Source organism: Caretta caretta, chromosome 2 (genome assembly GCF_965140235.1).
Source record: "Caretta caretta isolate rCarCar2 chromosome 2, rCarCar1.hap1, whole genome shotgun sequence".
Lineage (NCBI taxonomy): Eukaryota > Metazoa > Chordata > Testudines > Cheloniidae > Caretta > Caretta caretta.
In genome coordinates this window covers 71,008,943-71,035,142 of record NC_134207.1, presented here as the reverse complement: position 1 = coordinate 71,035,142, position 26,200 = coordinate 71,008,943, and the positions used below count along the sequence as shown (strand labels likewise).

Here is a 26,200-nt window from a genome sequence, read left to right as displayed (position 1 = left end):
AGAATATTAGAAATCATTGTAAAATTCAGAAGAAACAGTAATTGTCAAAGTGAGGAAGATGCAGGAAATCCAGATTCAAGACTGAACCTGTAACCCTAACTCACTCTTTGCTGAAAGAATCGCCCCACTGATGCTAGGGCCTTAGAGGGGACCACTACAACTGCAATTTTTAATAAAGAACATCAAAATTAAAAAAAGAATAATTAGTCATGGAAATGAATGAGAGCTGAGAACTGTTGTCATTTACTGAAATAGACTAACACCTCTATAGTTAGCATTTCTTCAGTTAACTGTGAAATAAGCTGCACTTAAGAGATTTTTCTTTCAAAGCAAATTTTAACCAGAGAGACCATAGAAGCTCATAACAATGTAAAAAACAATACATTTTAGAGATTGCAGAAACTATTTCAGAAAGGTTGTGGTCTCCAGTTTATGTGGCTTCTGCATAACTAACATTTCCTATGAATGGTTAAGAACTATCAAATTCTGAATATCTGACGTTTGTAAGACTACTATAAATAGAAAAATGACAGGACTGAAAGGATTAAAAAGGGAAAACTGCTACAATTCCAGGTTACTGAATTTTTTTCCAATAATGGGGATAAATCTTAAGAAGGAGGGTCTTGAACAGGTGCCTTCATCCATTTGCTATTGCTTGGCTTCATCATCTCTCCTAAACACCCAACATGTATGACCATCTCACCTACCACTGGTGATTCAATAACTTTCCTATGACAACTACAGCAATTGTTTCCATGGAAAAATAATAAAAGCAACATATACGTGTTTTACATTCTTTTAATGTTATTTAGCACTTGCAAACAAGGAGCCAGCACCATATACTCAGCCAGTTCTCCACAGATCACCAGAATGCACCCGCTGGGGTTTTTGTCTGGACTGGCAGGAAAAACGGGTAATGGCTCCTTTCATGGTCTTAGCCCTGAGCAGGGGACAAGAGATGGGGGAGAAACACCTAAACTGATGGGGCTCAAGTAAGACAGTGGCCCCTGTGCATCTGGAGAAGAGTATATGAGCCCTGTTCCTTTGGCCAGAGACCCCTCTTGCAGTTTAGTAGTTCCCACTACTGGGATTAAGGTAGGACCATGTTTTTTGGTTTGCTGTGCGCATTGCTTTATTTGGAATCAGGAAGGAATTTTTCCTTCACTGCCAGATTGACTGGTACAGGGCATGTTTTTTCCCTTCCTCAGAGCAGTTCAGGGACCTGACAGGCTAAGTCAGAATGTAAGAATCAAGATATCGCAACTTAACAGGTGGCAGATACTTGCCCCATAAGGGTCCAGTTCCCTGATAAACCAGAATTATAAGTGGATTTAAGACTATGTCTACACTGGACTAGGTCTTACGGGAGCTCGAGGTGTAATTTCTAGCTAGGGGAGACATACCTGCACTACCTTTCATCAAGCATAGCTGCAGTTTGTATGAGCAGGAGATGTACAAGTCTCCCTATATATGTACCTAGGGTTTCAGACTAACTGTACTGGAAATGTCTAGCTGTCTCTGCTGCCCATGCTACACTGCTATTGTAGAGTGCTAGTTCAATCAGACTTAGAGTGGGTATGTCTACCTGAGCTGGAGATTGCAGCTCCAGCATAGATGTACTCTTAGGGAAGGTGCTCCATAAAGAAACTGGAGAATAGGTTTTGGGTGCCTCAGATCTGCTACAGCAAGGAGACAACTCCCAGACAACTCCCTTTCCCCAGCATCTTAACCTTTGTATGAGGAGAGGGCAGTGGAGTCCCAGGAATGGGCTGGGACAAAGTGTGTAGGGGTGAGGGGATGACAGCAGCCCTCCAACTAGGTGGAAATAATTAAGGAAGGAGTGATGACCTGCCCATAAAAGTTACTGCCAAATAGTTCCCAGAAGATAGTAAGAGTTGCGGCCTAATTCAATCGCATCCCTTGCATCTTGTCTGTCTTCTTCGTGAGTGTGAAGGACAAAGTATATATTACTAGTTTTCTACTGCTCAGTTTTAAAACGTTCATTACTCACTGAAGCCTATTTCATCTTCACTTTACCATTTTTTAGCCTCTAACTCAGTGGTTCTCAACCTATTTACCACGGTGGGCTTCATATGCAGCTCTCTATGTGTTGTGTGGGCTGCATTCACACAATATATATACTACCCATACAACTACAAAAAAAGATTAGTATTTGTTATATGTCAGCAATACAATTCGACGCGATATAGGACCTTTCATTTCAACACTGGCAAATATCTACCAAGAGAATTTTAAACTAGCAAAGTCAGTCAAAAAATTAATCATTTACTGTAAGAGTGGCATGGCATGGTGTATTGCCACTCTGACTTCCGTGCTGCTGCTGGTTGTGTGGAGGGGCCTGATCCTGCCCAGCTATGAGGATTTAGGGACACAGCTGATATCGCTGGGCCTGATCCTACTGGGGAGCTGACGCTAGGTCCGATTTTTACTCCCCCCACCCTCCGCTCCCAACAGGTTCTGTGCCTGCGGCAAGTGCCCCTCCCATCCTGCCGTAGTTACAGCCCTGAGGATGTCACATGGGCTGCAGCTGTGTGCTGACTGGGCTGTGGGTTGAGAACCACTGCTCTAACTTCTTTCTCTTCTAAGTCACCAGAAAACATACATTTCCTATAGCTGGTGACATCTGAACATTTTATACATGCATCTCAAAAAAGGCATTTTGAGCAAGAACATCAGATGAGTTCAGATCAGATAAAAGGAGTTCATTGAACAGCTCATTGGTACACTGAAATATTCAACTATACTCTGGTGTAATGATCTAAATATAGTCTACATATTTTAATATAATGCCTCTTATATACTTACTGCACAGCCATCATGCTAGTTTCCATTGCAGAATCCAGCCTTCCTTCATCTGTAATCTCTGAAGCCACTCTCTCTGTTTCAGCTGGGAGATCAGGTGCACAGGCTCCACAAGACTCTGAAGATGTAGGTAAATGTGCAGATGGAATAAAATTACTGCTTCTCATCTTATTCACGTCTTCTTCAAGTTTTTTCTTCTCTTCCAGTAATCGAGCACGATCTTCAGAAAGTGTTTCAATCAAATCTAGATGATAATAGAAACATGTAAACACTTATCTAAAAAAAAAAAAAAGCAGCTCAGTATATTATAACAATTATTTGGATTTAAACTGAAAATACTAAACTGAAAATATTACTACTTCAAAATAGATCAGTGTTGACAGAATATTTACTTACCCTTATCCCTTTCTTGCTGTTGGGTTATTGTTTTTAATTTGTCACTAAGATCGTTTATTATGTTTTCTTTCTTCATTTTTTCTCTTGTCAGCACGGTGTTAAAATTGGTCTGAAAAGTCAGAAATAGCATTAGGTAAAAGTAGTACACTGTAAATGAAAGCAACACATGTAAGACAGGAAAAAAAGGAAGAACCCGTGGTATTGCCATTTTCAGTTTTCCAAACTAAACTGAAAGGCAAGGAAATCAACTTAATAAGTACATTTTTGATAAAGGGATACATACACTGGAAATGTTTCCCTGCTTGTTTTAATTAGAGTTCAATTATGAGGGCTTTTGGGTAAGGACTGGTTCTAATTTTGTTTTGTGAGGTGTGGTGTACATTTGTAGTCCTAATCACCACAAGAAATATATTAGCTGTGAATAAGGCCCTTTGTATTCACGAATACAATTAAATTAAAAACACTGAATCTGTACATTTCTGATTCTTGACAAATCCAGTAACACACTGTTCTCAGAACTAGTTATTCTTTAAGACTAGAGTGGATGTTGTAGGATCTTGTAGTAAACCAAGTTATTTACAATTAGAGATAAGCATAATGTGGTATTCATATTACCACATTAAAATATTAATACTTTGAATGAACTTGAAATAGATTTCAGGGCACTGCATGAGGTTTTAGAAGGCAGAATTTCCCAATGCCAAGCAGGTGTTCAGACTAATTAGCACAAATTTGTAAGAGTCCTGGCTAATTAGCACAAACTAACAACTTTTAACAAAACAGCTGCTAGTCAGTACCATGCAATTATTTGCCTATATCACCCTCCTCCATGAACCACTTCATTGGCTTTCCCTTTCTGCACTGTACCTAGTTCAAGCTTCTTGTCTTCACCTTACAGCTTCCCATTCAAATACCTTTTTAAAAATCTACGTCTGCTGGAATACACAGAAGAAATCACCAACTAATAACCTAGTAGAGTGGCAATTGGAGGTAGTAATTTACGCAATGAAAAAAATTAAGAAGTGAAACTAGACAGATGTGTGCCAGTCATCACCTTGACTTGTTTAGTAAGCTGTATCCCCTTCCTTCACAGCCATCTATTTGCATACCTTAAAGCTGTAAACTCTTTGGGGCAATGAATGTGTCTTCCCTGTGTTCGCACAGTATATAGCACATTTCGGGTGCTACTATAGATATAATAAAGCAAACTTTATATAGTTCACTAACAACTAAAGCAACAAGTAATTTTCTAAAATACTGAACACAGAAGAATGAAAACTGCCTAAGAGGTCCAGTGATTGCTATATCAATCAGATACACTTTCAGCATTTTTTACTGCTACAATACATTTTAAACAGGTGGAATGATGTTACATTTTGTGGGATTTGCAGTATGTGAAAACAAACTTCCCCGGAAAAAAAATGAAGAGTGGAGATTTTAATAGAATGCCATCAGGGAGATCTTTCCTCAAATACTCTGCTGCTGATGGGGAAAATGGCATGCTATGTATCGATACATTAAGGTGAGAGAAATCTTACAAAAGTCAACTTATTGTACAAAACATTATTAATTATTATCTGTTCTGTGGCCATGAAATCTTAAAATCCTCTAAATAGGATGCATGGATGGGCAGCTGCATTTTGCACTCCATTCACAGCCTACAATCCTGAAAATGAAAGTAATTATCAAACACTTCTATATCAGTTATTGCTCAGATTATTTGCTGTGTAAGATCTGCTCTGGTTTCAGTATATTTTTAGAAATTTTTCATTTGTCCATGAAGATTCTGCCCGCTTCTCTCTCTCTCTCTCTCTCTGCCCCTAGCAATTCATGACTCTTGTCCAAAAAGTTGGATGGCTCAAATGACTAGAAATAGTGCTGTGCCTCAGTCCTTGTCCCATACTGATGTTGCTGAAACCAGAAGAGGTACTAAAGTGGAGCTCCCTTTTCAGTCTATTAATGAGATGGAGCTGCAAGGCAGGGCATGCTCCACAAAGAGTCCTTGACTTTGTAACCCTCACTTTCACCCTTGGTCCACCAGAGCCCACATTTGTTCACTTTCTAACCATGCTGCAAAATCAATAGTTTTAAAATACTTTTGGGGATGGTATGAGTTGGAGGATATTTTTATGAGAACAATCTTTTTTTGGTGGTTTTGTATTTTTAATTTATTGACTAGACGTTCATTAGCATAGGATGGGTGTCTAGAGAGATTTTTATAAATCTACAGTGAAATACAAAGTTGGGGGTTCGAATTGATTCTAAAACTCAGTCTCTACCTGAGCTGGCTGTTTGGGAACAGTCATGTGACAATGAACTGCTTGGTATTGGAAAGAGTGAGTTTAATATTGCTCAGAGATACTAATCAGAAGTTATGTTTAATGGGGTTCACCCTGGAGCTCAAATTTAGCCCTCTTGGCTGTAGAAGAGTTATGGTAACACAAGCTTATAGAAAAACAATGACATAGTAAGACTTCCCCTAAACTGGACTCTTTTCTCCCAAGTAGCAGAGAACATGCTTATAAAAATTCAATACATTCCTGAACTGTGAAATTTAATATAATTTTATATAATATGTTGTCAGATGACAATGTAAATTTAGGAAGTACCAGATGGCAACCTAGAGATGGCAAAAATCAAAAATCCCAGAAAGAACATACCAATTTGATGACTCCTTTACCTGCTGTTCTGCAGTCAGAGACATTCTAAAGTTTTGCATTTCTTCATTCTTTCTTTTCTCTTGCTCTTCAAGTTGCTCCAGAAATTTTATTTTCTCTTCCTCAAGTTTTTCTTGAAGCTCAATAACCAAGCTTGATGCAGCAGATAATTCAATGGAAGGACTTTAAAAGAAATTTTTTAGAGTTTAAATATGCATTACAGAAATACAGTTCAAGAACAGATAAACACAAGCAAAGAAAAACCTGATGAGTCCTTGCTCCTTCCTTACTCCAAAGATAGAGCAGTGGATATGCTTGTCCATTACAGTAATTGTTTGGCTACATGGACATGGCCTGAAACCATGAAATATGAAGCAATAGCACTGAAACATGGACACCAAAGCTAAGTGTTTAAGTCTGTAAGCATGAAAGCACTAAAAATAGGCATTATATTGCTGAAAAGTAACACTAAATAGCAAAGCAAGCTTTGAAGTATAGGAATTAGGTGACAAAACAAACAGCAAAGCATTGAGAAATAAGCCTCAAGAGACTGAGGATAGTCACTGAAAGTCCTTAAAGTACTGAAGTGAGTATTTATTAATAACATAAACTGGCTGGAAGACTGGGACATAAAAGAGACAGCCCCTGAGCACATTTCATTGATGGTGCTCAAAAGAAACTGACTAAAGGTCCCAAGGGCAGAAATTCAGCTTTGAGGATTGTGGGTAACTGCCAGTCAGCAGTTTGGTTTACATTCCATAGGATTACTGCTGTCCTTAGGGGTGAAAAAACTTCAGAAGCTAGGGCAGTTCTGAGAAACTGCAATTCAGGAGTGAGAATCCTGGTGGATTGTATCTTTAGAGATACATGCCTTTCCCATTGCAATCACAGAATGTATCTTTTTAAAAATCTAACTTCCATTCTACAGCGACACCTGTCTTAAAAAAGCCATTTTGATAGGATACAGAAGGACCTAGACAAATTGGAGGATTGGGCCGAAAGAAATCTGATGAGGTTCAATAAGGGTAAGTGCAGGGTCCTGCACTTAGGACGGAAGAATCCAATGCACCGCTACAGACTAGGGACCGAATGGCTAGGCAGCAGTTCTGCGGAAAAGGACATAGGGGTGACAGTGGACGAGAAGCTGGATATGAGTCAGCAATGTGCCCTTGTGGCCAAGAAGGCCAATGGCATTTTGGGATGTATAAGTAGGGGCATAGCGAGCAGATCGAGGGACGTGATCGTTCCCCTCTATTCGACATTGGTGAGGCCTCATCTGGAGTACTGTGTCCAGTTTTGGGCCCCACACTACAAGAAGGATGTGGATAAATTGGAGAGAGTCCAGCGAAGGGCAACAAAAATGATTAGGGGTCTAGAACACATGACTTATGAGGAGAGGCTGAGGGAGCTGGGATTGTTTAGCCTGCAGAAGAGAAGAATGAGGGGGGATTTGATAGCTGCTTTCAACTACCTGAAAGGGGGTTCCAAAGAGGATGGCTCTAGACTGTTCTCAATGGTAGCAGATGACAGAACGAGGAGTAATGGTCTCAAGTTGCAGTGGGGGAGGTTTAGATTGGATATTAGGAAAAACTTTTTCACTAAGAGGGTGGTGAAACACTGGAATGCATTACCTAGGGAGGTGGTAGAATCTCCTTCCTTAGAGGTTTTTAAGGTCAGGCTTGACAAAGCCCTGGCTGGGATGATTTAACTGGGAATTGGTCCTGCTTCGAGCAGGGGGTTGGACTAGATGACTTTCTGGGGTCCCTTCCAACCCTGATATTCTATGATTCTATGATTTGAAAGAACCAACAAAAACTGACTGCTCAATGAAGATAGTCTTCTAACATAAAAAGGAGTCAAAATTTCATCAAAATGGGGAGACTGAGGCACTCTTTTAAAACAGGTTTTCTAGTCAGGGTGATGGTCTCCTGCACAAGTTTCACAGACTATTTTTACATACTTTTTCAATGTTTGTGCTGCTGTCAAAACTTGGTGCTTAACTATCCTGTTAACAATGTACACAAACGTGTTAAAATATCTAAGGTAAACTTTCCCTCAAACAGTACAAGCCATGGATTCAATTCAAAAATTCCTGCCACTCCTAAATAAAGGGTTCATTTATTAAACCCTATTTTTAGATTTCAAGCCAATCACATAACTGTAGGAGCAAAAAAATAGAATAGCAACAACTATGACTGGGATGAGTTAATAGTAATTTAAGCCTGAACAGAAGAGCTCACACTATGGGGATAAGTTTTGCAGAATTTATTCTTTTTAAAGACTTCTTAAAACAAAGAACACTAATACAAATGTCTTTTGGCATTGTAACTTAACAGCTGGCACTTTTAAATGTACGGAAATTGGTATGAACACCATCCAGCTCCTGTGAAAGGTTGATCTGTCAATCACGACGACTATAAAAGTGGTTGTTACAGCATGCTATTGGAGCCTCTCTAGTCCCAGTTTTAGCAATTATTCATGCAACGCATGGAAGAAGCTACTCATGGAGGAATTAATCTACACGAAATTATAAATGTTTTACAATTTGGCTGATTTTTTCTTAATATTACTGATTTAGGTTAACAGGCAGACGGACTGTTTAACTCATTGTTTTTCACACCTTGCTGACCCCCTGTATCACACTGAAAGTTATTTGGTTTTCCCTGTGTGACACAACTGAATATTCTTCCTCACGGTCATATAATTAAAGCTCTATTTGAATCACGGGATGATTGTCAAATAATTGCAGCTGAGTTGCGGACAAGACATGGAAAATTGCAGAAAAGCTATAATGGACTTTTATTAATTGCAAAAAGAAAAGGAGTTCTTGTGGCACCTTAGAGACTAACCAATTTATTTGAGCATGAGCTTTCGTGAGCTACAGCTCACTTCATCAGTAGCTCACGAAAGCTCATGCTCAAATAAATTGGTTAGTCTCTAAGGTGCCACAAGTCCTCCTTTTCTTTTTGCGAATACAGACTAACACGGCTGTTCCTCTGAAACCTGTTATTAATTGCAGTAATTTGGAAAAGCCAGGGAAGACTATTCGTTTAAGACAATTTTGCTTGAACAATATAAGCACTCAAACATTATGCCTGCTAATTTTTTTTGATAACCAGACATTTTGCTGCAACTATATTCCAGTGATTAATGTGCAGGGCTGACAGCCTAAGCCTCAGCCACTGTCAGCTCAGATAAATGGGGATCTACTTTAATAATGGGGAAAAAAGTGTGTGTTGCATACCCCAAAATGTATGCAAAAGTGTGGACTGTGAAAAGTAAGCTAATTAAAATCAAAACTGCGAAGGAACCCTAATATTGCAGGATTCGTAATATCACAAATTAAGTAGGGCTTTATATATAAACTCTAAACTTCTCAATGTTCAGAAAATATAACTTAATTGTGACAGCCAGCGCAACTTTTGGGGAGCCCTTTCTTTTAAAAGAGTGGCTTATATGTGATTGTATTCTACTCTGTGGGGGAGTGATACCACAGCTCCTCCAGGAACTAAAACTGTGGGTGGTGATTATGGCAAATCAGCAAGATTATAAGTCCCACAGAGTTACCACCTCCTGTGGGGGCTTGCATATAATAGTTCAAATTGGATTCTCCAGATACTGACAAATTAAATAAATAAATAAATAAATAAATAGCCAAAGTTTAAACTGACTCAGGGCTTTCTTTCTCATCCAGCAAATGGACAGGACCTTCCATCCAAAGGGGGTGGGAGGGAATAGAGAAAATCCTTGAGTGTTGGAGTGACTTGACCCACTGGGACCCCATAAAATTGATGGGTGACCTCCGGTAAGCTTTTAAAATATGTGTAGGTTATTTTACAGCTTTTATGTTTTCTCTGTAATGCTTTTATCTTAAGAATAAATGTGCTTGCTTAGAAGGAGCTGTGTGGTAATTTATAACTGCGGGCAATATACTGGTCATATAGCCTTCGGAGAGAAAGCAAAATGTAGGAACTAGCCCATTTAGGCAGTTCGGCTTGCTGGGGATATCACAGTGTAAAATCAGGGAGCTATGCAGCCTTAAAACCCCAGTCAGGAATGAGAAAGATGCAGGTCTCTGCCCAAGAAAGGCGATGGCTGGGAATCAGAAACCCTTAAGCAGGTGCCCTTGGGAGACAGAGAGGGAAACACAAGTATAGTCTATCGTAAAACTGTAATACTGATTTCTTATCTATTTTGTCTAAGGTACTAAAATATACACAAATTTATAAAACTTTTTTTACTTCCCTATAATAATTTCTAGTATCACTATGGGAGAGGAAAATTAAAATTGTAAATCAGTGTTAAATGGTAACAGTGTATTTACCTGCCTCTAACAAGTAGCTTGATAATCTTCTACCCCTTTTGAACCTTCCTCAAGGAAACTCCATTGAAATTTAGAAGAGTGAGCATTTGCAAAAACTAGTACAGATTCTCTATGCAAGTGTATTAATGCTGTGGATACCCTCAGCTGCACTGAAAACCAGTTACAAGATTCTAATGCTCACTGGACAACAGGTAAACAACCCACTGGAGGAGAAACCTAATAGGGGAGAACTTTAGTCAAAGGGAAACTTTAACTTGAAATCTAATGAAGTTAAATGAGTTAAAAGGAGTTGCACAGATTACACAGTCCTATGTCATGCCAATTTTTGTGATTTTACAGTTGCACTTTCCTACTTTTTAAGAATGTTTTTGTCTCCTCTGTTGCAGTGACCTTCACAAATGGAAAATCTAATTGTACAAGAGACACAGTGAGATCCACTATTAAAAAAAAATGCTGTCAAAACATACATAGCATAGATGCAGTTGAACTGCTGTAGTGCTTTAGTGAAGATGGCAGAGCTTCTCAAGTTAGCGTAGTTAATCCACCTCCCTGAGAGGTGGTAGCTTTATCAACAGGAGATGCTCTCCTATTGACAAAGCACTGTCTAACAGAGGGTTAGGTCAGTATAACTATGTCACTCAGGGGAGTGCATTTGTCACACCCGAGCTAGATAGTTATACAGATATAAATCTGTAGCGTACACCTGGACTTACTTATTCTAGGTGCTCTTTCTACAAACAGAAAGCAAAAAATTTACACTTATCTCTGAAAATTTTAAGATGTTATTTAAACTTTCCCCTCTGGATTTGGGGCTCTCTCTAAATTTCCACTGTTGGAAGATTGCAAAATAGAGTATTTTCTGGGGCAAGAAGGGCTGGAAATTATGAAAAAAGATTTTGCTACATTCCATAATGAAAGTGGTCATCAACTTTTTAAACTTGAATACACGTAATAACATGTAAACTTTAAATATCAGTCTAATCAGTATGGGTCCACAAACACTAAAGTGCCTTCATCAAAAGTGAAAGTTTTGTATGGTGCCACTACAGGCCAGAGTTATGGTTTCCACTGAAGGAGAAAACTTTCAATTATGAAGAACAGGAAAAAGTGACCACTGATGCTAAAATAAGTTATTCTCATAAATTCTCAGAAAATTCATTTTCTAAGTGCTCTAATTTTGGGGAGCATATTTTTGTATGTTTCATATGTAACCAAGAGGTTGAATCCCTGCTTCCAGTGCAAAATTCAACTCAAATTTCTCTATTGAGTCCCTACTAATGCCGCCATAATGCTGATTATTTTTCATGTTGACAAAAACATTTAGCTGGCCAGCAGATAGAAAAATGTTGTGCATAGTTTGTTTTACGCCATCATAAACAAATTGCTCGTGAGCAATAAACAGAGGGTGATACAGCAAATTACAACTCATGAACTGCAATTAAGCACCCAAGCTGGAGCTTTTAGGGAACTAAAAGACAAAGCAGCTTTCCAATAATTCTGAAATATGAAAGTACACTCAGGTAGCAAATATATGCCCCATGATTAAAGGGGCATTTGGCATCCTCCTTAAGAAGGAGACAAGGATGCTTTCTTAATTTCATATGTATTTTAAAATGAGACAATGAACAATAAATCATTTAATGGAGCTTACAACTCATTCCCCTAGTTGACTATATACCCAAATTATTAGAACATCTGGTCAAAAAAGTGAGGATGGGCTTTGTGCAACATATGAATGCCCGCATACACACAAGTGCTCCAAAATATTATTTAAATGTGAAAAGTGATTGTGCAAAATCATAATCTGATTGTGTAGTTTAGACCTTTTTCTTGTCACACCTATGTATTTATTTCCATCATCATCAATTTTCACTTCCACCATTTGGTAAATGGATGCAGCAATAGGAAAGGAGGCAGGGGAGCATTTGGTATATTTCCCCTCATTTCTTTTTCACAGCCACTTTGTTTTGGGGAGGGTTTTCTGTTATTTTTAAAAAGATAGAAGGAAGCAAAAAAAGGGGGTAAAAGTTCAATTTTTAAAAACTGTTTGGCAGATTGCTTTTAATGGCCCTTAAAACATATACACAACTTTACCCTTTGTTTCCCAGAAGTCTTTCACGTTTCCTCATGAGTTTAAACAAATATAATGCATATTTTGCTTAAATATATTTGACAGTAAGAAATTTCCTGTACACAAATTCAAAATGAAGTCATTTTTCCTATTCTTTGCAACCTATAAGTCTATATCTTCTCCACAGCCAAAAGCATCCAGTTTCCTGATCCTATTTTCATAGTCCCATAGTTCCTATATGATTTGTATGATTTACTTTTGAAAACCTGTGCTTGCTCCTTGATCTGCATGGTTTTCCCAAATTTCTCTCCTTAAGCCTTTATCAACAGTCTCCTGTCCCAGCAACTTACCATAATTACAGTCTTCTAGTTCCTGAAAAAAAACCAGATATTGCAGCATTGCTGGTTGCCTGGAAGCATGCCAATGTCTAATCTAAGTCATATTTTTCCAAAAAAACAACACCAATCTATTGTACGTAATTGATAAAACTAAAATAAGACCCCAGGCCTTAGTTTAATTTCAAGGTACAAGGGTATACATACTATATCTTTCATCCACCCTGTTGTTACATAACAATTATAATACAACATTTTATAGTCACAGGCTGTCTTTGTCTTGCTTCTGTTAGGTTTGGTGTTCTGGCTCTGGGGAGTTTTTCTGAATTGGCTCCAGCATCACCAGTCTTACCTTGTGTCCAAATTCTTTGATAGCCTTATTGGTCCTTCAACTTTCTCTTTTTTCTGCTCTAATTCAGAAGTAGTAGGTCCAGGCATGTGGAGAACTGCTACATGTTATGGCCATGCACAGTTTCCCAAAGTTCCTTGTCCAATTACTGATTCTCTTCTCTTTATCTAGATCCTGTCTGAACATCTTTGGATTTATTCATCTTCTTCTGACCCTGTTTTCGTTCCTATGCTGACCATGGGAGCAGAAAAGCATCCAACAGGGAGTCTGTCAATCCTCCGAATTGAGCAGAAAACATGGCATTTTCTGTTCTGCCTGGATGTGAACAGGTGCACCTGGGCAGTTCCCCACCTCTGGAAGATGAAGCTGACCACTTCCGGATGGAGAGACCACTCGTGACGAGATGAGAAGGTCCTGCTGAGGTGATCTGCCAACGTGTTCCAGGCCCCAGGGAGGTGTGTGGCTACGAGATGGATGCCATGCTGTATGTCTACAGTAGTTCCAGAGCCTGAGGGTTTCCTGGCGAAGTGCAGACAATCTGGCTTTGCCCTGATTGTTGATATAGAACATAGCTGCTGTATTCTCTTCAGGACCTGGACCACCCTGTTTTTTAAGTGAGATAGGAAGGCCAGGTGAATCATTCTGAGCTCCCTGACGTTGGAGGTGTAGGGAGCAATCATAACTCGACCAATGACCTTGCATGCTGAGATCGCCCAGGTGGGCTCCCCACCCTAGGTCCGAGGCATCGGAGACAAGGGTCACTGACTGAGACGGAGCCACAAAGGAAACTCCCTCCTATACTGATGCAGGACTCTGCCACCGGGTGAGTGATAACAGTACATGATCCGTGACCCTGACCACACAGTCCATGCTGTGTGTGTTGGAAGACATAGACCGATGCCAACCATGCCTGCAGAGGACTGTGGCGGAGTCTCACGTGCCAGACCACATAAGTGCAGGCTGCCATGTGGGCGAACAAATGCAGGCACGTGTGAGCGGTGGTAAGAGGGTGGGTTTGCATGTACGAGATGAGGTCTGCCATGGCTTGAACCCGAGCCTTGGAGAGGAAGGCTCTGGCCTGAGTAGAGTTTCTCTCATTTATTAACAGCCCCAGGTCATGACAGGTGGAACAAACCAGATCAAGATGCTGCTGCACCTGATCCCAGGATCAACCCTTTATAAGCCAGTCATTGAGGAATGGGTAAATCTGAACAACACTGGTGCAACGCACTTTGTAAACGCTCTTGGGGCTGATGAGAGACTGAATGGCAATACCATGAACTGGAGATGGCGGTGGCCCAGCATAAAATGAAGGAAGCTCCTGTGCCCTGATAAAATGGAAATACGCATCCTTCAAGTCGAGTGTGGCAAACCAGTCTCCTGGAACCAAGGACGGGATGATGGAGGCCAGGGAGACCATGCAAAATGTCAACTTTTTGAGAGGCTTGTTGAGATGACGCAGGTCCAAAATGGGTCTGAGGCCCCTTTTGCTTTCGGGATTAGGAAGCAGTGGGAGTAGAACCCCCTTCCTTTCATGTCTTGAGGGACCTCCTCCACTGCCCCCAGGCACAGGAGATTCTCGACTCTTGGGATGAGAAGTTGCCTGAAGAGGGACGGGGAAGGGAGGTGGGTGGGAGGATCAGCCACGAACTGTAGGGTGTAACCTGAGGATATTACTTGGAGCACCCAACAGTCCAAGGTCAGCCGAGACCAGGACAAACAGAAGGGGCAGAGGCAGTTGAGAAAAGAGTGGGAGGGTGGATCCTGGGAGGTGACTGGGGCGTCGTCCTCGAGTGCACCCTCAAAACGACTGCTTCTGGCCTCCTTGGTTCCTGGAAGGGCCAGGCTGAGCAGATGAACGGGAAGATGATGGGTGTCACCGCTTAGAACCCTAGTCTCTATCTTTTCTGCTGTAGGTGCCCAGCTGGGGAGTCTCCCAAGACCTAAACTATGGAGGTGGTGGAGAGAGAGGGCAGAACGGCTTCCTGGCCTGCTGAATATGGAGGCCCAAGGAGCGGAGAGTGGCACAGGAGCCTTTAAGGCCATGAAAAACAAGGAGTCCGGTTGCACCTTAAAAACTAACAGATGTTAGGCCATAGTGTCTCGAGTCTGTGAGCTGGGAGAAGAAACCCGCCCCTTCAAATGGTAGCCCTTATAGTCGCCTGCATCTCCTGGGATAACCCAGAGGACTGCAAGAGCTGCGCCTCAAAGCCACTGAAGCCATCTGAAGGTCCCCCTTGCCACCACTGTGACTTCATCCACTAAAGCTGCGAATTCCTTTGCTTGGTCCTGCGGAAGGGCCTCCTTGAATTTGTTAAGGGTGTCCCACAGGTTAAAACTGTACCCGGCCTAACAGGGTTAGACATCCGAAATTGCAGGCTTGCCATCAAATAAATCTTTCTGCCAAATAAGTCCAGTCTCTTGGCATCTTTACTTTTCTGTGTGCCACTGCCTTGGCCCTGCCTGTCCCTAACAGCAGAGTGACGCCGCTGAAGAGTGTGCATACAGATACTCGAACCCTTTCGCAGGGATTTAATATTTCTTTTCTGCCTTCTTAGAAGTAGGTGGCATCAAAGACAGGGTCTGCCACTGCGATTTGGCAATCTTAAGGACTCCTGGGTGGACAGACAGTGCGACCTGGGCCTAGAAGACGATATAATGTTAAAGATGTCTTCAGACTCCTCTGCAGCCTCCTCACTTTTTAAGTTCAAGTTGGTAGCCACCCTTTTAAGGAGGGTCTGGTGTGTCTTGAAGTAATCAGGGTGGGGGCTGCCCAGTTGGGAAGGATCTGCCACCGCTTCATCTGGAAATGACGACGATGATTGCACCACTGGGGGAGGGGCACGTTCCCCTTCCTTCTCCAGGGATGGCTTCTTAGGTATTGGAGTCCGATGCACTGCCCCAGTGTCAAATTCGGTACCGTGTTTCGATTCTGGTGCCGGCGATGCCAGAGATGGTTTGTTCGAGGTGGCCAGGGAGGACTGGTGGGAATATGGGCACACCGCATGGGTTCCAGTACAGCCATTGAGTGGGCTACTGTCCTGCTGCAATGCTGGTGGTGCAGGGTGCTGCACCAGCTTTGCTGGTCGGCAGCAAATCATCCCTCCTTGGTGGGGGGCTGAACTCCCAGTTTGAGACCAACCATTGCCCTTCTGGTGACAAAGGCAGAGCCTTTGAGGCCTGAGTCTGCAGGATAACCCTGGCCGACAACAGGCAAGGATCTGTGCCTGCCCAACTAGTGGTACCGGGGGGATGGAGACCTGTGCTGAGACAGGGAGTGATCACGTCCCAATGGAGACAGACATCTGTGAGACCGTCTGGGTGAGGATGACATGCGCTGTGGAGACGTTTGATGGGAAACTCACTGGTACCGGTGGCACAGGGGAACAGTGCCTCGATTCCAGTATCCCGTGTCTCATGGGGGAGAGTGGGGCATGAGGGACCTGGGTCTTCTGACCGGAGTCGCGATGCCAGGGTCCTAAGGCACGGAGATAGGGACGTACGCCTGCGGTCTGGGGACTGAGCGCACTCCACTGCCCTATAGGGCAGGCCTATGATCAGCTTGCACTTAAGTGTTGGACCTTAGCCGAGTCTGGCACCTAGCACACTGTCTGCGGTGCTGGTTGGCCTGCTTGTTCTTTGGCCACCAGGAAAGCCTGGGTTGGGCACATGGCCTGACATACATAATTTGCCCAAGGCCACCGTCCCTTCTGGTGCCAGGGTGGGATCCGAGTGGGAGCAATCCGACACCAGATGAAGTGCAGCCTCCATGAAGAGGGCCCTCAAGTGAATATCCCGCTCCTTCTGGGTTCTAGGGCGAAAGTTCTTATAGATTCTGCACTTGTCCTTTATATGGGACTCCTCCAAGCACTTCAAACAACTGTGGTGGGGTCACTCAGACATCGGCCTGTTGCATGATGAGCATGGTTTGAAGCCAGGAGAGCAGGGCATTCCCCGCTCCAGGGCGAAGTCCCAGCTGGGACTCTAACTACCAAACTAACCTAACACTTAACTTAATGGCTAACTAAGTACCGACAATCTATATACAAAGACAGACAATGGGCTGTGAAGAACTGCTAACGTTCTTGCAATGCAAGACAAGGTGCTCGACCAACCATCACAGGAGGTAAGAAGGAAGTGAGAGGGCACTGGGTCAGCAGCACCTAATATACCCACGCATGAGGGCAGCACTTTTTTTAGTCTGTATTGTTACAGACACACTTGCTGACATCTATTTTGAAATAAATTACCAAAATAACTGAAACTGATTATACTGTATTATTTTGACAAATAAGATATGCAGAATTTTAAAATACTATGTGCAGATTTGGGGGGGGGGGCACAGAATTGCCTCGAGTATAATCTATAATTATACTTTGCACTCAATTTTAAAATTGCCAAAAAAAGCTTATTTAATTCTTTAAAAAGTCTTAATGGAATCAAAATGTTCTACATATTAGAAAGACTGTTACAAGGAAGCCTGGAATCTGCCTGGATCAGCATGTGAAAGCAGAGAATTTTGGCAAGTTTTCCTAGTGGATAGTCCTAAACCTGGAAATATAACTGATGAAAAATGTCTGGCCTCTGTTTCCACCTCTGGAAGCAGATGAAAATCCAGTATGAGGATTGTTGAGTGAGGACAGGATAGAAAAGTAGATTTATACTTTTGATTAATAAAATCTGAAAACTTCTGCTCCATCCATAACTATATATAACACTGAATCATAATAATTAAGTCCCAAATCTCTCAAGATTTTATATATGTGAAGAACAGGCATCAGCTGTGGTAAACAACAATGAACTAAGATGATGTGTGCCTGTCATAAACAAAAAGTTTTCTTCAGAAAAAGGGCTTCTCAGGGATACTACTGAAAGCTTGCACAGTTCCATCTCAGAGACTTCAATTCTATCACCTGTAATATCATAAATTCTAACATCCACTCTTCAGAAACATGGCTATTCACTGCTAGCCCTGGGCAGAAGCATGCATTGTAATTAAAAAGCTATTTTCAAATATTGTTACATTTTATTGATGATGATGAGTGCTTCAGATATTGATCTTTCAGACTGCTATGTTTTGTAAAATGACTGGGTTTTATTTTAAGTATGTATTATACGCAATTTCTCTTTGGTTAAGTCATGGGGTTTATGGTTCATTCTCCTCCTCTTCCGCCCCCTCCATATTCTTAAGTATCTTCATAATTTAGTAATTTGGCTTTCATGGCACTGTTCTTGTTCTCCTATTTATCTGACTACCACTAAGAATCTCCCCTAGCAGTCCCTTGTATTCCCTTTGCCCCCTTCCTGATGGGGTCGAACAAGCCTCTGTTGTAAGTTGATACCTGTTCTTTGGGCATCTTAGTCCTATATGACAGTGTGCAGACACAGATTTAACCATTATCTCTGCGCTGACCACTTCCAAATGTGCTTCACTCTTGGCCTCCCTCTTTTTGTCCAGTCCTATATATCATTATGTCTGAAACATATCAATGGAAGGTATGTCATCAGCTCTAACCGTAATACAAATAAAGAATTTGGGTTTAGTCATCTTTCTTCCTAAACACTCTTCACTTCCTCAATTCAAATCTACCCTCCATTGCCAATATTCACAATCTGGAGTCATTCTCCCTACACCTCTACACCTTTCAAAATCTTCCTCCATCAATGTCCATATCTGGAAAATAATTACAGAAACTTGTCTCCTATTACATACCCTACCATGCTAGTCATGATGCTCAGTTTCTGTGCATCTCTCCAAGCACATCTGAGGTTACTTCTTCAACTCCCATCTCTGTGCCTAGCATATCTTTTATGCAAATTCCTTCACATTCTCAAACTGCACTTGTGTTATTTTCTTTGCAACCAAAGCAATAGCGGCCAGTGAGCAGAAGAAGCTGATTAGTTGCGTTTCTCAGTTACTAATGCTGGAATCAACAAGAGAGTTCTTTTAGATTTACAACCTTTATTTAAGCAACTGATAATAGGAACCATTGAATTCATTTCCCCCTTCCTCCTCCTTTCCTTACAGACCTATGACCTCATTCATTATCAACTATAATGGTATATCAAATAAACCTGAGATTCGAAGTGTAACAACAAGCCTAAAACTAATGCAGTTTGAGAAAAAAAAACTAGATTTGATTACCTTTATTTAAATCATCAAAATTACAATCCCTTTATATAAAACAGACAATATGCACTTTTAAAAATCATTGCAACTTTTGTACAAGACATTAAAAGTTTCAGACTTTACAGTATACTAACTTGTAAATTTGCTTGCTCTTTCACTTTTGTTCTTGTACTTTACTCATTCTAAAAGAACTTTCCAATAAAAGGCTTCAACACAATTTATAAAAAAAACTTTACCCACTGAGTACATTTCTGTGTCTGAAAGATGAAGCAAGCCACCATTACTTATTTCCATTTTGCCATTGACTTTAATGGGATTGGAACTGGGCCTGAAGTTGAACATAGTTAATAAGTGTGAAAGCACACAACTCCTTTAATCTAAAAAGTATATACCTTTAAAAGTTGTACATTATTCTTTGAAAATATGGTGCTTAGACCAACATTTAAATATGCACTGTTTGCAAAGCTAGATTATTAAAAAAACATAACTCTTTAGGCCCTACACAAACAAAACAATGTACATATAATATCATAGCCAATATTGCATACTCTGCTTTGTGTACATGCAGAAGCTTGTGTAAGTGTTGCTTTCCTCTTTTTTTCCCATCACACATCTATGTAATTCAGAATGGATGGATTAATGAGCTAGAAACCGGATTTGAAATATCTAGACTTCCTTGAACAAGTTTAAATCATGCAACAATCAACTCAACTCTTCATTTGTGAAGGGAATTTATTTATTAAAGTGCAGTATACAGCGTGGGCATATTTGGGATGAGACCTTACAAACAAGGACCTTTCTGTTTTACATGAACACAAAAGATTCCATTACACGATTCATAATGGGCAGGGAAACTGCTCTATTTGCAAAACTTTCCCCATCCTGGATATTTCTGCAGCATACTCTACACCAGAGGTGGGCAAACTACGGCCTGCGGGACCATCCTGCCCGGCTCCTGAGCTCCTGGCCCAGGAGGCTTGCCCCCGGCCCCTCCCCCGCTCTTCCCCCTCCCCCGCAGTCACGTCACCGTGCGGGCAGCAGGGCGCCAAGCTCCTGCCGCTCTGATCAGCATGGTAAGGGGGTGGCGGAGGCACGCGTGGCGGGGGGTGGGTTGAGTAGAGGGTCCCGGGGGGGGGCAGTCAGGGGCGGAGGGTCGAGGGGCAGAGGTTCTGGGGCGGTCAGAGAACAGGGGGCGGGGGTGTGGATAGATCGGGGCAGTCAGGGTACAGGGAGCGGGGGGGCGAGGGGGTTGGATAGGGGGTGAGAAGTGGGAGGGGGCGGATAGGGGGCGGGGGCCAGACTTTTTGGAGGACACAGCCTTCCCTACCTGGTCCTCCATACAGTTTTGCACCCCGATGTGGCCCTCGGGCCAAAAAGTTTGCCCATCCCTGCTCTACACTATGTGTTGCTTTTTTATTCACGGACTAAGAAAACACAGAAAGGGAAAGGTTTACCATGCTGCCCTGTTAATGTGCTTCAATGATGTTCTATAGAGACCACCAATAGACATTTGAAGTTAGACTTGGTATGATGACTGAATTATCTTTCACCTTTCTAAGATGGCCAACATGGGTGCCAATTAGAGTTAAATTTTGGAGGAGTTAAATTTCTTGTGTGGAGAAAAAACCCTATCCACTAAGGACAGAATCATTGTACATATAGGCTTCTGTCCAGATATTAGTTGCTTTTGTCTATTTGTCATTACTCCACAGTCAAGAAATGAACTAGTGATCTTTTAATGAAATTTTCCATATCCTATTCATCTCCTGAGTCATCCAGTCACACAGAAGAATCCATTAAAAGACCTCATATCAGTGTTTATGACTACATTAAGGGCTTGTCTATACAGGAAGTTAGTGCACAGCAAACTAAGGTGTGAATTTACTGTACACTTGCTAGTCTCATTAAGTCCCCATGTGGGCACACTGTGCATTAAAAATGCCTTGAACGGTTTAGTTTATTACACTTTAAAGAGTATTTAGCTAAAGCACACAAAGGCACTTTTAGTGCATAGTAAGTGCACACATGGGGAATTAGTGTGAAATAGCTTGTGCACTGTAAATTTATATCTTATCTTGCTGCTCACTAACTTCTCCATGTAGACAAGACCTAACACTTCTGGGAAATTTCCCACTATAGCAATTTTATGATATGAACAGGTGTACACATGCCCCATAACTGCCAGAGAAAGCTTCCTATTTGTCACTGGTAATAGCTTTTTCAAGTCCCGTTTTAATGGAAACTTGTCTAATATAGATAGCTTGCAGTAAAGTTTGCCAAATAATTTCTATTATAAAGATCCTCCAATAAAAAAAACTTCAAAAACAGACTCCAACGAGAAACTGCAGAATTGGAATTAATTTGCAAACTGGACACCATTAAATTAGGCTTGAATAAAGACTGGGAGTGGATGGGTCATTACATCAAATAAGAACTATTTCCCCATGCTTATTTTTTCCCCTGCTTGTCAACTGTTTGAAATGGGCCATCCTGATTATCACTACAATTTTTTTTTTCCTTCTGTTGGTAATAGCCCGCCTTAATTGATTAGTCTCATTACAGTTGTTATGGCAACACCCATTTTTTTCATGTTCTCTGTGTATATCTATCTTCCTACTGTATTTTCCACTGCATGCAACTGATGAAGTAGGTTTTAGCCCATGAAAGCTTATGCCCAAATAAATTTGTTAGTCTCTAAGGTGCCACAAGTCCTCCTCAGTTTTTTTGTTTTTAATTGATTATATGTTTGCCCAACTAACTGCGTGGCTGAATTTTTCTATGCTGGGTGTCTGCCTCAGGCTGAATGTTTTTTTTTTTGGAAAGTTTCAGTTCTCCTAGTTCAGCCATGTCCAAGCAAAATTAGGGATGACATTCTTTTGCTTATATTAATTCCTACAGTTATTTCACTAAGAAGCTCTACCAACTCCTTGCCCTGGGAGCAAGAATATGATATTTGGCAGAGTGTAACACTAATATCCAGGATGTTCCTTTTGCCACCCTCGTGAAAATGCACCCTAATTTGACAATGTCATAAGCATCTGGAAAACTGCTTGTGACTTAGTACTCAGTAGAGCAGTGGCTCTCAACCTTTCCAGACTACTGTACCTCTTTCAGGAGTCTGATTTGTCTTGCATATTCCAAAGTTATACCTCTCTTAAAAAGAACTTGCTTACAAAATCAGACATAAAAATACAGAAGTGTACACTACTACTGAAGAAACTGCTTACTTTCTCATTTTTACCATATAATTATAAAATGAATCAATCAATTGGAATATAAATATTTCACTTACATTTTACTGTATAGAATATAGAGCAGAACAAACAAGTCATTGTATGAAATTTTAATTTGTACTGACTTTGCTAGTGCTTTTTATGTAGCTTGTTGTAAAACTAGGCAAATATCTAGATGAACTGATGTACCCCCGGAAGACTTCTGGGTACCCTCAGCGGTACGCTTACTCCTGGTTGAGAACCACTGTAGTAGAGGATTGTTACCTCTTCAGTACACATCACCCATTCTGAGCACTGAATGAGGCAGGGGTGCTATGGAAAAAATAGTATGTGATCATGTAATTAAAGACTACCATAGTGTATAAACAGGCTGAATTAAAGTTGCATTGAATTAAAGAGTACATGACTGTATAAACTTAACCTTTTAATGTACATTTTTTGTATGTAGTACTGACAATAGAGATTTCACCATACAAACGATAGTGTTAAAATCAAACTGATGTGGATAAAACTAGTATTTAAATCAAATTTCACCTTTTTAAAATTTTGTACTGCAAACGTATAATATTTTTGAATTCTACATTTCGAGAAAAAACAGTAATTTTGGAACTATCATACTCACTGACATTTAAAAAGAAAAGAAAGATCTCATTTAAATTTGTATCCAGATCTTGGGCCACATTGTTTTTCTGCTGAGCTCTGTCTATTTCATTGGTATTTCATAATCTCAATTTACTCCCCAAGCCCATTTGTCTGTTTTATCTACCTACCATATCATCAAATCTAGACTGAAAACTCAGACTGCTTCTCTTACTCATCTGTAAGATGAGTAACGTTCACAAACGTTACCATCTATGAATCTTAACAGTTTGAAACTCTAAGTCAAAATAGTTAAACTGCATCACAAATGTCTAGGAACCAAGGTGGTATATTGTAGACTACCTTGTAAATGCAGTACACCACAAAAATTGTTGAATTATCTTATTTTTAGATCACTAACAAAGTACAACTTAATTCTTACAGTACCTCTGATTTACTTGCATCTCAAGTAGTTGTATTTTTTCCAAGAGTTCTTTTTCAACAGCTTTCCTCTGTAATTCAAACTCTTTAAGGGTCATTCGTATTGCATCCTCTTTTTCAATATTGAGCCTTTGAATAAGTAGTTTTCTTTCCTGTTCTTCGTTAGTTATTAACAGTTCTTTTTCCTCCTCAAGATTATGAATAAGATGTTCAAATTTGTCCTTCTGTTCAGACACAGCCAATTTTTCCTCTTTTTGCTTTTCTAGGGCATTCGCTTCCACTTCTAATTTACTCTGTAGTTCTATTATTTGTTCTTTGAGACTTTTTTCTACTTCAAAAGCTTTTTGATGTAAAGAGGTTACTTTGTTTAATTCAATTTTAAGTACATTTGTTTCTTCTTCATGTCTGTCCACTAATTCTGAAATACACTGATCTTTCTCAATTGTCATTAAAGTTCTTAGCTCTACTAGGCCCACCTGATATTCATCATTATTAACTTGTATCTTATGGTTTAAGTTATCTAACTCCTTTCTTAAATTTTCAGTTTCCTTATCAATAAAGGACTTTAGGATCTCCTGTTGCTGAGTTCTGCTTTCTTCCAACAACATCTTCATTTCATCGGTTTCTGTTTCCTTCAGTGCAAGTTCAACTTCTAATTTGCACCTCAAGTCAAACAGATCAGAAACTTTGAGTTTTAACTCCTCTATCTGTTGCTCCTTATCTTGGACAACTGCTGCATGAGATTCCTGCATTTGTTCGAATCTCTGCTGGTTTTCTTTTTCTAACTTATCTAAACAATCCTTGTGCTCAGCTATTAGTTTCTCAAATTCCTGAGTATGCCTGATTTGTAGATTGTTTTCCAATTCTTTAAGGTGACTTTGCTCCAAACTCTGAAGCTCTGCCCTCAAAAGATGAATTTTTTCATCATTTTCAATATGAAGCTTTTTCAAATCTTCCAATACCATCTCACGTGACTGTCTCAGTTCTTTAATTTCACAATTCTGATTCTTCATTTGGCCTTCCAATGCAAGTAATTTCCGATCTTTCTCATTCTGCAGACAAACAACGGCTTCTTTTTCATTCTTCACCATCGCAAATTCATTATCTTTATTTTGCAAAACTTCTTCAAGACCTATTAAGTCTCCCGTTAACTTTTTAATCTTTTTTTTGTTTTCTTCAACGTCTCCTAGCAATGTATCAATTCTAGTTTCATACTCACTTTTCAAAGATTGCAATTCTTTTTGATGTTTATCTTTCAGTGTTTTTTCAAGTGAAAATTTTACTTTTTGTATAATATTCCTTATTTCTACTGATGTACATTTTAAAGAATTTGAAAAGTCACACTGTTCTTTTTGTACAAATGTTCTAAAGTGACAAAGGTCTTCTTTTATGTTTCTTAAATTAAACTGTGATTCCTGGGCAACAACTCTACACTTCTCCATGCGAACATTTAGAGAATCCTCCTTTACACAAATATTTGTGTCTTGCATACGTCTACTGTCTATTGCATTGATAACTGAAGAATAGAGGGACTCCACCATCATTTCTGGACTTTGTGGATCACTTACAATATGAGGAGATGATGGATTTTCCTCTATTACAAACTCATTCACTGCTGACATAAAGTCCGACTCTGGACTTTCTGCTAGTGAATCCAAGTCCAAAGACCCTTGCTTAAGGGCTTGCTCTAAGTTTGGATGAGCGATTGTTTCAAAATCAAATGTATGAGCATCAATGCTGTCTGGAGACAATTCATCTAATGGAGCTGGGGGACACACAGGAGGACACAAGGGACCCTGAAGACTGAGTGATGGAGGAGTTCTAGAAGAGGTAGCAATTGTGGTTCCTTTAGCACTTTCCATCCTTGGTGTAGTAGCAGATTGTGGTGATGCTTGACTATTGGAGATCTGCAAGTATAAAATTTAAACCAAAGCTTTACAAACTGAATGATAAATACATTAATTTTAAGATTTATCTAAAACTTGGCAATATCATAACAAATAAAGTAACCTGAGCACTAGAAAGTGTCACAATCATTATACATATAACTTTTCAAAAATGGACGCTAAAAAGTTAAGGAAATGTAAACTCAAATGGTTTTGACAATTTCAGCGTCTTCCTTGAAATCTTCAGTTAGCAAGTGTGTTGTGTGTGCAACATTAACTATATGTATACCAAAATTTACTACAATTACTGTGATTGTGAAGTATATGTAGTGTAATTTAAGGACTGTAATGTAATTTTATATATTGTACAAACATCTGAAAGTGATAGCAGTTGCCAAAAACTGCTAGGAGCCAGGAAATTAAAGAAAACCATCACATATTTGATATGAAAATTAATTATCTTTGCTACTGTGCTTTGTTTTCTAAAACTGTATGAACTTGCTTTTCTGAAAGTATTACTTAATGAAAAAAGTTGACTTCTGATTTACACTATAATAATATGAATAATAGGATGCAAAATTAAGATCTAGATGAAGAGAAAAATATGTCTAATGAAGGCTTCTCTCTGCACACAATTCCCTTTCTTCTTTTTAATCAACTGTTAAAACATTTTATAATAAAGTACATTTTTAGTATTTCAACAAAAATATAAGATTTCCCAACATATTTATAAAATGTTCTTGATGCAGTAAAACTCATCCACAGTAATACAGACATCGAAGGCAAATCAGGTTTCTCCTCTTTTTCACAGACGCAGAAAGATGCAACAACAGGGGCCTTCAATAGATAGCACAGAGAAGGGCACAGAAGAATGAAAAATAGCCTACCTGATTATTTTCTCTCTCAAACTAACCCTCCCCCATTTGGGCCACACCTCTCTTCCTATAAATACTGGAGAAAGTTCAGACTTGGTTAG

The 26,200-nt window shown here is 40.1% G+C and overlaps 1 protein-coding gene across 8 annotated transcripts in view; it reads right to left on the bottom strand.

The window, feature by feature from the left end:
• The window catches only part of RB1CC1 (RB1 inducible coiled-coil 1), a 165,080-nt gene that overhangs the window by 37,255 nt on the left and 101,625 nt on the right, over positions 1-26,200 (bottom strand). For 7 of the 8 annotated variants that reach the window (XR_007355304.2, XM_048840650.2, XM_048840651.2 and 4 more), the window contains 4 exons: positions 23,345-25,245; positions 5,900-6,059; positions 3,220-3,328; positions 2,827-3,067 (listed from right to left, as the gene is read on the bottom strand). Coding sequence is in view for 6 of the 8 variants with exons in the window: in XM_048840650.2 (XP_048696607.2) it covers positions 2,827-3,067; positions 3,220-3,328; positions 5,900-6,059; positions 23,345-25,245 (2,411 nt within the window). In the remaining 2 variants the exon portion in view is untranslated. Of the gene's footprint in view, positions 1-2,826; positions 3,068-3,219; positions 3,329-5,879; positions 6,060-23,344; positions 25,246-26,200 lie in introns of those variants that run through there. The other variant, XR_007355305.2, reaches the window with a different exon arrangement.